This window comes from Myzus persicae, unplaced genomic scaffold (assembly GCF_001856785.1).
Source record: "Myzus persicae strain clone G006 unplaced genomic scaffold, MPER_G0061.0, whole genome shotgun sequence".
In the NCBI taxonomy this organism is placed as follows: domain Eukaryota; kingdom Metazoa; phylum Arthropoda; class Insecta; order Hemiptera; family Aphididae; genus Myzus; species Myzus persicae.
Window position 1 is genome coordinate 15,107 of NW_019100823.1, and position 11,556 is coordinate 26,662.

At 29.2% G+C, this 11,556-nt stretch overlaps 3 protein-coding genes across 3 annotated transcripts; 1 reads left to right on the forward strand and 2 right to left on the reverse strand.

Moving 5' to 3' along the window:
• Window positions 1-2,079: 2,079 nt before the first annotated feature.
• On the reverse strand, window positions 2,080-4,878 carry LOC111026299. Its single transcript, XM_022304352.1, has 6 exons — window positions 4,672-4,878; window positions 4,113-4,508; window positions 3,749-3,979; window positions 3,354-3,685; window positions 2,828-2,987; window positions 2,080-2,338 (listed from the first exon to the last, which is right to left on the reverse strand). Exons 1-6 carry the CDS (start codon window positions 4,790-4,792, stop codon window positions 2,211-2,213), a joined length of 1,368 nt encoding a protein of 455 aa, XP_022160044.1. The 5' UTR covers window positions 4,793-4,878; the 3' UTR covers window positions 2,080-2,210.
• A 405-nt stretch (window positions 4,879-5,283) lies between these two features.
• On the reverse strand, window positions 5,284-9,596 carry LOC111026297. The gene is made up of 3 exons (XM_022304350.1): window positions 9,191-9,596; window positions 5,973-7,477; window positions 5,284-5,858 (listed from the first exon to the last, which is right to left on the reverse strand). The coding sequence occupies exons 2-3, from the start codon at window positions 7,387-7,389 to the stop codon at window positions 5,284-5,286; spliced, it is 1,992 nt and encodes a 663-aa protein (XP_022160042.1). The 5' UTR covers window positions 7,390-7,477; window positions 9,191-9,596.
• A 289-nt stretch (window positions 9,597-9,885) lies between these two features.
• On the forward strand, window positions 9,886-11,539 carry LOC111026298 (the record flags this gene model as incomplete). Its single annotated transcript, XM_022304351.1, has 1 exon — window positions 9,886-11,539. A coding segment is annotated over exon 1 (1,654 nt), but the record flags the coding sequence as incomplete, so codon positions are not given.
• Window positions 11,540-11,556: the final 17 nt, after the last annotated feature.

Genomic DNA, 11,556 nt, shown 5'->3' on the forward strand with positions numbered 1-11,556 from the left:
AAAAACAATATTATGTCGATTAGACATTCGTCAATTCTACTTAATACTTATATTATACACACACACTCTTACCAAGGTTTCATAATTATAATAAATATCAACATAATAATATATCATTGGTATAGACTAAGATACTACTTCATATACCTAATATAATAAATGATTGAGACAAACTCAGACTTTATAGACTCTTATATCACGAATAATGGCAATATAGTTAACAAAGACTTATATGAGTATTTGATGGGTATAGAGAATTGCAATTTGAACGTTTTACATATGAATATCAGATCTTATAACCGCAATATAGACGAATTTTGGTGTATGATAAACGACTCTATAAAGTACTTGGACATAATTATTCTCAGTGAAACTTGGAATAGCACGGGGTTTACTCCCCAAAACATAAGCGGGTTTTCGAGTTATAAAAGTGAAAATAGTTTCAATCAAAATGATGGAGTCATAATATATACGAACAATAAACACACTATATCTGTTAATCAATTCCAAATGTTCTCAGAGGCGAGTTGTATACAATTAAACTTTAAGGTAAATAATAAACCAATTACAATTTTAGCCACATATCGTTCACCACAAACTAATATCAAAATTTTCTTATCTGAACTAGCTACTATATTGACTTCTGGTCTTGTACAAAAGAATTGTATATGGATTGGAGATATAAATATTGACATATTAGAAAAAAATCCTTCTCTTATAACCGAAAAATATTTAAATATACTATCGTCAAATGGTTTTACTTCTAAAATGTGTACACATACTAGGGTGGGATACGACACTAAGTCTTGTATAGACCATATATTTAGTAGAAATATGAATCTCATTCCAGCTGTAATTAAGTCCAGCGTATAACAGATCATTTTACAATTATAGGTAGTTTAATAGACTCACGGGTAAATAACAAACCCATTGATAATAATTCAAATTTAACATCTTATATCGATTATAATAAGGCAGTTACCCGGGTAACATTTTAAGTTCACATTGAGTGCAGTAGGATATATTTCATGGTGTTTAACACGGTGATATTTCGGGTCAGGGCATGGTGTTTTGAGGTCACTTGAATACCGATTTTTAACATGGAAAACACTGTGCTCCTATTATGCTACGGTCGGTTCAAATACTATGCAAAGGTGTTTAATTCAACGGTACATTATCCATGTATAGGTCAGTTAAGACACAGTGCAAAAAGGTAAGTTACTACCGTTTATTATATGTGTAGTGGTTAGTTTGAACACGGTGCAAGCGTGTCACACATGACAGTTGATAAACCATGTATAGGTGGGTTATAACACGGTGTACTAGTAATTTTTAGTTAGTTTAATTTAAAATTGTGAAAATATTTTTATTTTTAATACCACCACTTTATTATTATAATAGGTTCATACATTTTAAATAGTTGAAAAAATAATGACAATTTTAATACTTGTACCTACTACTTGAATAATACAAAGGTGTACAAAATCTTTTAAGTTTAAACATTAAAATACTTATACAACTTGAAATAATAATTAAATAAATGTATATAAAAAAAATTATAGATAAATATGTTTAAAAAAAAAATCACTAAAACATTTGTACAACATGTAACAAATAATAGTGATATAAATTATTTAAAAAAAAGTTATAACAAAGTATGTAAATAATAGATATACAAATAATATGATTTAAAGCCTTACTTCAAGCTATTAAACACAAATTGTAAGATGTGAATTCAAAAAAATTATAATGTACATTATATAAAATTACAATGTACATAAATTTTTAATATTTGAAAAAAATAATGACAATATTAATACTTGTACTTACTATTTGAATTATACAAGGTAAATAAAATCTTTAAATATTAATTCAGAGTATTCAAATACTTATACAACTTGAAATAATTATATAAATATATATAAAACAAATTATAGAAAAATATGTTTAAAAAAATAAAGATCAATAAAATATTTCTACAACTTGTAAAATATAATAGTGATATAAATCATTTTAATAAAAGTTTATAACAAAGTATGTAGATAATAGATAAAATATAAATAATAGGATTAAAGCCTTTAATTCAAGCTTAAACAGAAATTGTTTGACGTGAATATGTGATAACAATAAAAAGAAATAATAGGTTTAAATAGGAATGTATACACTATACAGGTATTAATATTAGTTTATATAAAAGTACATAATTTGTATCATGGAATGTTTGTATCAATCTCTTTCATCAAAGCCAAGCGTTTAGGAGCATGTCGGATGTAGTTGTCAGCAACCTTATGAAATATTGCTTCATCACTAGGGGTTTGAATAAACCCTGATAGAGCTTCTAGAAAAATAATAAAAATGGAATCATCAATATTTTGTTAAGTTATTTAGTAGGTAATTACTATAATGTATGGTAAAATATACATAAAATAGATAGGTATATCTATATCATAGTGTTTTTTGTTTCAGTTTTAGTATAATTATAAGATAAACCTAAACATTCTACTATGAGGCATAAGAAGTATTTAAACTTAATTTAACCTACATAAAATATAAATGTTTTTTTTTTTTTTTTAAATAAAAAAATGTTGACTAATAAAAAGAATAATCCTAATTCAATATTTTACTTAACATGTTACTTAAATTTATAGGTAGGTACCTAGGAAAACAAATTAAGTTAATTTAAATTAACATTTCAGCGGAATTTGTAAAATTTAATTAACAAGATATAAACAAATTATAAAAACTATTCATGAAGAATATTAATGATTAGATATTTTGACAAAGGTATAATACAATTCAAAATTATAAAATATATAAAGAAGCTTACCATAAATTATACTAAATAAATGTAAGTCTGTAAATTTCTTTTTTGTTTTTCCCTTGTAACTGCACATACTTAAAGTACTGGATTCGAAACACACATCAACAGCTCCTCGCACAGCTGCACTTAAAGGCAATTTTCCCACTTTCAACAATATATAAGTTTTCTGAAAATTCAAATATTGTATGGATTAATTTATGCCAAACAAGAAATAGATAAAAGAAATTCTTGCTTTTCTAAAAGTGTTTATTACAAGTCATTATAACAGTTATAACACCAAAAAAAACAGTATCTATAATTTAATTGACAATGAATTATTATGCTACTAGCTAGTTAGCTACTATATAGTAATATGCATGTATTAGCTAATACAAATAGCTTACCCAATACTTAAATGTGTGTACTTATAATTTTAGGTGAGGTATTTAATTGTTAACATACTTTTTTGTCTATAATAAGCAAACTATCATAATAAATAAATTGATTAAGAATGTTTGTTTAAAAAAATGAAAAATAGGAATACTTCACTTACAAGTTCTTCTCTATATTTTATTGAATCAGCATTCTCGGTGGATAATAGATTTTCAAAGGTCTGTAGATCGTCAACACTTTTAATGGGAAGAAGTCCCATGAATGGAGATGGCAACTTTGGGAAAGGCATAGCAAGAGCACGAACACGTCGATCGACAGACAAAATAGATTCTAGTAGTTTAGAATTATTTTGAACAGCCGAGGAAATCCTGGCAAGTGATCCATTCATTAACAATATTTGGCTCATAATTTTTTCATCTTTCTTTTTCCCCTGTTCTTTTAATTTCAATATCTCATCTTTAAGGATATCAATTTTTGAAGAGAAACTTAAGTCTGAAATAATCAATTATAGTAAAAATACATTTTAACTATTTTATATATTGATTTTGTACTAACCATGAGAAACACTCATACTGGTAGTTAACAATTCATTATTATTTGAAACATTTATTGCTTCTTCTGCAGTAGGTTCATTGATGGTTTCTCGGCTGCCATAATTTGATGTTTCAGGGTCCAAAATAAAATCAGAAGTATCAGCTGTTGTCAAAAAATCAAATATGCCATTTTCTTGGTGTATATTATTTTGAGATGTAGTCATTAATGTACCAAACTCTTGATCAAGTGTACCTACAATAAAATAAGATAATATACTATATTATACCTATATTATACCTATATTTAAAATAATTCAAATCAAAAATTTAAGTTTAAATAAATTCTTATTATACTGATTATTATATTAAGGATTTTAAATGCTTACCATTTTCACTAGATTTTGAACCCGATGTTAAGAGATGATTATTGATTGTCGGCGATGAAGCACAGATAGGTTTCATTAAAGCTGAAGTAGAATGTACATTTGACAAGGGCAGATCATTGAAACTAGATGTTGATTCTGATGTTATTAGTTGTTTAGTTAATGGTGATGAAGCAGAAACAGGTTTTATCAAAGATGAATTTGACGGTACTTTTGGCAAAGGCAGAATTAATGTTCTTTTTACTTTTTTGTTAGGTTCTGGGGAGTACCTTTTTGTAGAACATCTTTTCCTGGGTTTTGACTTATATTGATCATTTTCATCAGGATTTTCACTTTCATCAGTACTGCCTTCAGTACAAGACCATGCCTTAGCAACTCGACGAGCTTGTAATTCATTATCTATAGTGTTAATTGAATAAAATTGTCTCTATCAAATACCTCGATTTTCCACAATATTTCATATCCATTAGTTTAAATTCTATTTTTCTTAACTTATAAGGTATACAATTAATACAACTCAAAGAATTCTGTGTTATCTAAACATATTTTTCTGCATACTTACTAAAAGGTCCCGCAACTTTTTTAGCATCATAAAAAATGCCATCATTATCATTTGGCTCGATGCAATCCAATATCATTTTTTTGATTTGAATACTTGATAAGTGTTTTATGGCCTTTTCCATTTTTGTAAATGGAAACCAACATTGGCTATCCTCCTTATCATGTAACTCAATGAACCACGAACAAGGAACATGTTGAACCTCGTCTGTTTTTAAAAATAAAACTACAATCCAAGACCTATATAATTATTAAAAATGTAAGAAAAATGAGAATAATATAATATAATATAATAATAATATGTTTAAATATAGATACACAGTATTAATTGGTAGGTACATAAAAACTTAATAATAATTAAATTTTATATATTTATTTTAAATTTTACCCTTAATGTTTGATGTAATATTATTTATTAATATTCATATATAGCATACATTGGTTATAAATTATAATATATAACTAACTAAAACTATTTACCTAATTAATCATAATAAATTAATAAATATTTTAATAAAAACATTTTTTAGGTACCTAATATACAAAAAAAAAGAAAATATTTTATAAATTTAACTGTTAAAAGTTTTATTTATTGAAAATTATTAAATATACATTATTAATGTAAAAAGGGTATAATGCATGATTTTCTATCATCCAAGGGAATATGAATAACTTTCTCTTTAATATCATCAAATGCCCATGATTTTAGATGACTTGTGTTACTTGCTTCATAGATTTTAAGTAACTGAGAATCACATGGTTTATTAAAAAAACTTGACAACTTTTCAAATTGCCTCCCAATGATGCATATTGTTGAGTTATCTTTACTACTAGTTGCAATATTTTCAACCAAAACGTAGGCACCACTAATCAATTTTATGCAACTATTTGCTTTATCCAATTTTAAAGAAAAACTCTCATTTTTCCAACCAGTATATTGTGGCTCACATACATCTGGCAACATAGGTCGGTTTTGGTTTACATTTTGCAATTTAATTGGACCATAACATGATTCTTTAGACTGATTTGTTAGCATATAACTACTATATGCACGCTTTTCAGCATATCGTCGCGCTAACTGTTGTAAAGGTCTTACACCAGTCTTAATTTTTTTTTTTAGGGGTTGCATAAAACTTTCAAAGGGGAATGCAGAATAACAATTTAAAGAACCAAAGTGTTTCACATCTTCAGCTAAATGAAGAAGGGAATGTATATTATGAGACATATATATTTCACCATAAATACTTTTAAAAGATAGTACAAAATGTTGAAGTAATTGATTTGCATAATTAATATATTCATCACTTGAAGACTGAGTTGAAAGAATTCGAATAGCAACGAATAACTCTAAAAAATGATCATATACTTCATCATTTAAGAAGTTCCGGAAAATAATAAATCCTAAGTATAAAAGGCATTGACGTAGCTCTGTAGCCTTCCACCTACTAGCATCATGCAACGGATGTTTCCTACTATTTTCACTAAACCTCCTTTGAAACTCTATAGGAATATATACTGATAATTGATTAAGTTTAATGTCTAGAGCATTAATTAAAGTAGCAGGTAATGACATGTTTTGCTTATGTTTAGGAGCCCCAATCCAAAACAAAAGAAGTTTTTTCATTACACCAATGCATACACAGTGCATGTAATCAAAAGGAATAGATTTTACAAGATCAAAGTTGGGAAGTTCAGTTAAAATAGTTTTTCCATTATGAAAAATAGGATCTTTATAATTCATAAAATCATTGTGTGTCCGTGAAGGTGAACCAACTTCAGTGAAGCACACTCTATCAGTTACCCATTTTCCCACATTTTGGCATCTTACACAAGATACTTTTCCAGTATGTCCTTTGGTATTTAAAACAAATGACTTTGCCGGAGCATCACAAATTAAAGCCCGGATTTCAACATGAATTTTTTTATTATCAAAAAAGAAGCCATCAATAATAAGAACTTTCAGCTCTCGAACAAAGTCAAATAGAAATGTATTGCAATCAAGTGGTTTGGTTTTTCCATGATATGCACCAATTATGAATATGTTTGGCTTTTTGGTAGGTAAATTTGCAAAGTACCCAAGAATGGGCCATAACTGGCTAGGGGGGTTAGTAGTTACAGGAAGTCCGTCTATACCTACGTACAACCATAACACTGCAGGGATATTTTTATTATAAATAATTAGGTCTTTCAATTCTTCCTCTATACCAAAATGATGATAAATACCACCACCTACTTCCTTAACATTTGTTTTAAGAGGAGTTTTTAAAAGTGTTCTTGAATTTTTTGGGAGTTCTTTAAATTCTGGAAACTTTGAAAGACGTTTTAAGAGATCGGTAAGGGCTACATGTGTAATATTATGAGTAATAGCCCACATTGATATAGTCAATTTTAAATCAGGATTGTCATTAGAATCTGAAGATATTGATGAACAACTAATAGACTCAGATGCCTCATTACTTTCTTCAGATAAATGTTCTAGGCTCGTGTTATGAGAAACATGTGAGTTAGAACAATTCAAATTTGTCTGATCAACTACATCAGTAGTAGTGGAATAATTAGGAAGAGAAAGCACAACAGTATCTGTGTTTATTGATGAACTGTTAGAATGATATTGAAATTCATTATCATCTTCACTAACCAAAGCTTCTGATAACATAATAGAAGCTCTTTTCCTATTTCTGTACCGGGTGCTCTTACTAAAGTTTATATTACGTTTTGACATATTTATTTTATTTGATAAAAAAATAATAACGATCTTACATCTGAGAATATAGGGTAAAACACTTATTCAAGTCTTCAAGAACAGGACTCTAGAACATAAAAAAAAAATATATATATATATATAATAATGGAATAAAAAAAATATTAAGGTAATATATTGTATTCTATGTCGCTGTTGTTTTAATCTAAGTATATATATATATAGTTTGATATTTTTTTATTTTAATGAATTTGAAAAACAATATTGCATAATATTTTAAAATGAATTATTATTAATATTAATTATGCATCTACCTACATTTTATTAGTCATTCAAATATTAGACAAAATATATATTTTTATATTACTTTCATCGAGGAAGTTGTAATAAATAAATAAATAATAAAACCTCAAACCTTTGTTAAATACTAAAATATAATGTATAAAGTAGAATTTAAATAATAAAATGTATAAATCTATATTAATAGAACTAGAGCCATTGTGCATCAAGCAAGACGGGAAGTCAGTACCTATACTTTATTAATATAGATTTAAAAAAAAAAACATAAATATTCATATTTAGTTACGACATTGTAATGTATACATAAAGTATGATAACTAAATAGGCAGGTATGTACTAAAGACATATGTTATAGTATTATATTATATTTTTATTAATGTACCTACCTATTACATTTTATTTTATATTCTATACTATTCTATATTAGGAACAAAAATGCTCTAACAGCATACAAAAAAATACCATACAGGCCAACAATCAAATAATCATTATTAACAGTTTTTTTTTTTTAAATTCATGTTCTAATGATACATTTTACGAATAAACAAGGTGTTAAAGTATGTTTTCATTTGTTTTTATATTACAATGACTTTTATATGTCACATAACTTTAATGAAAGATTATAATCATGTGTATTAAAATTTTGAATGTTATTGGTGGTATGAATCTATGAAATCTGCAAATATCAATACCTATACCTACCTAGTATATTAAGTGGCCCCCATACACAATCAATATTATTGTCAATATAATATTGACAATTTAAATTGACATATGCGTCAAGTACTTCAATCTTGCAATAGCAAGAATAGCTATCAATACTCATTCGGTCCTAGGGAATTATTGACAGTAAACGTTCCTAGACGTTCAATGTGTACTGCAATCATGCCCGTCAATATGCGTCAATCAAAATTTCTATCAATCTCCCTCAATTATTGACAATCCACATCAATATGCTGCTAAACGATCAATGCTTGTTTCAATATATGGTTCCGTCAATATTATTGAAGCGAATATTGCCAATAATATTGATCGTGTAGGGGCCATCACTTATCCTATTCCAGGAAATAGTACATTATGGTAGAATATATTATAGAAATATAGGAAGCAAAACAAACTATATCCATAAATCAGATCAAAACGTACTATTTGTTGGAAATAGGAAGTTATATGATGCAATTCAGTAATTTAAATTATGAATTACTACCTACATTAAAATAAAATTTAAACAATAAATGCCCGAATAAATGATATCATAAAATAAAATATAAGTGAATTTTTATGATTTTTTTTTATGTTTTTACAATATTGCCATGAGTTTCTAGTGCCTAATCATCAGAATAGAAAATCGTGACTTCTGAAAAAAAGTGTAAAATAGAAATAGTACGTTTTGAAATGTCGCCATTTAAAAATGCTAAACTTGATTTATTCCTTTGATTTGATCAAACCACCGATAGAAAATGTTATTTTATATCAACGTAGGTAAAATGTACTTATAATTATTATTTTAATAGGTACTTACGTGTTACGATTTATAGTACACGAGTCTGTATAATAAATAATAATCACTATTTGCAGTACACTATAAAAAAAAAAATAAAACTACTTTACTGCGGCTACTGCACTGTTGAAGTGTCGAACTCGCCGATCGCACGAACACCGATGCCGACGGCGGTCGTCGAGGAAATATTGTAGGAAAACCGGACTTTAACTAAAAATAACATATTGACAACGGTAATAGTAAATACATTTAAACAAATATGACACGGTAATTCTATAACACTGTGGCATACTGGCATTTGCCATCTTTACACCAGTACACGGAAAAAACTCGGTAGGTGAAGGCACCTCAATACACCTAGTGCACAGTGTTATATTGACACTGCAGCATCATATATTAACGCAAACATAATTTAAAATGGTCTATTTAATAATAGATTATATTATATGGTCGTTGTGTGCACGGTTATACTTATCGTGCATTTTGAACTGTTTGCACCTTTGAACTTTGTAGGAACCCATTTTTTATAATTATTTAATTATTTGCACCATTATACCGATCATGCACCATATAAGTTTTTTAAGACACTCGAACTCTGTGTTAGCACCGTGTTATATGCACGGTGCAAGATAACCGACCCTGATCCTAGAAAATGTTACCCGGGAGCCGACACGAAACAAGAAGTAATTAAAATACGCGACGGCTTGATTGTGGTTATGAACAGCGCCGGTCTAAAGTTACGAAAATGGTCATCAAACGACGCGAGTTTAATAACATCAAGTCTACCTAGCGAAGATATAGAAATATCAAATAAACACGAACTTAATTATTCTGTAAAAAAGGTATTAGGTTTATTCTGGGACGCTTCGTCAGATATATTAAAATATAACGTGCGTGAGAATAAAAAGGTAGATGGGATGTCGGTTACCAAACGCGAAATGCTGTCCGATATAGCTGCGATCTTCGACCCGCTGGGTTTAGTCGGCCCATTAATAGTGCGAGCAAAATTAATATTACAATCGTTATGGCGTGAAAAGATTGATTGGGACGAACCCGTTCCAGTGCACATACGCGAACAATGGTTTGAGTATCGAACACAACTATCCGCGTTAAACAGGTTATCAATAACACGGAAAATCACGAACAACTTAAAATCGTGTGTTATTGAGGTCCACGGGTTTTCGGACGCTAGTACATTGGCGTATGGATGTTGTTTATATTTAAGGTGTACAGACAACGCGAGCATTCATCATACTAATTTAATATGTGCAAAATCCAAAGTGGCGCCTTTAAAAACATTATCATTACCTCGGTTAGAGCTTTGTGCGGCACTATTATTAACACGTCTAGCGTATAAATTAATACCGAAATTACAACTAAAAATTAGTCAACAGTATTTTTGGACCGATTCGATGATAGTATTGGCATGGATCGCTTCACCTTCGACGAAATGGAGAACGTTTGTTGCACATCGAGTAGCTGAAATACAAAGCAAAACAACAATGGGCGAATGGAAACACGTTAGTACATGCGACAACCCGGCTGACGTGATATCTAGAGGTTGCTGTCCGTCTAAATTAATCAATTTAGATTTATGGTGGTCGGGTCCCAAGTGGTTGACTGAAGATAAATTAAATTGGACAGAAAGTTCAGACACTCACCGTAAATTAGACAATATTCCGGAAGGTAAAGAAAATATTATCAACGTTATGTGTGTCATTGATCACGATGATTTTATATTAAGCAAGTATGAATCATTGACTAAGTGTTTAAGGATAACCGCGTACTGCATACGGATTATAAATAACGTGCGTACGCGTAAGAATAATAATATTAAATTAACAGGTCTGCTACAACCAGAAGAGTTGGAAAAAGCAACTTTGAAATTAATAAAATATACGCAAAATATCGGTTTTGTTGACGAACTGCGGGAACTATCGAACGGTAAGGCTGTCTCGAACCACAGCAAACTTTTTCGTCTTCGACCATTTATCGATAGTGATGGCGTCATTCGCGTTGGCGGCAGATTGAAAAACGCCGCGACAATCGACATTTTTCAACGTCACCCCATCGCATTACCCGCGAACTGTTTATTTGCAAAAATGTTATTTAATGAACAGCACATGCTTCTAATGCACGGTGGACCACAGGCTTTATTATCAACTATTCGGTTAAAATACTGGCCAATTAACGGTAGAAATTTAGCGCGTAATACGGTTCACAAATGCATAAAATGTTTCCGTAATAAACCTATTTTCGTGCAACCTATTATGGGCGACTTGCCCAGTGACCGCGTGCAACCAGGACGTGCATTTTTAAAATGTGGCATAGATTTCGCCGGTCCGTTTTTAATGAAATCTAGTTCGTTACGTAAATCACCGATTATA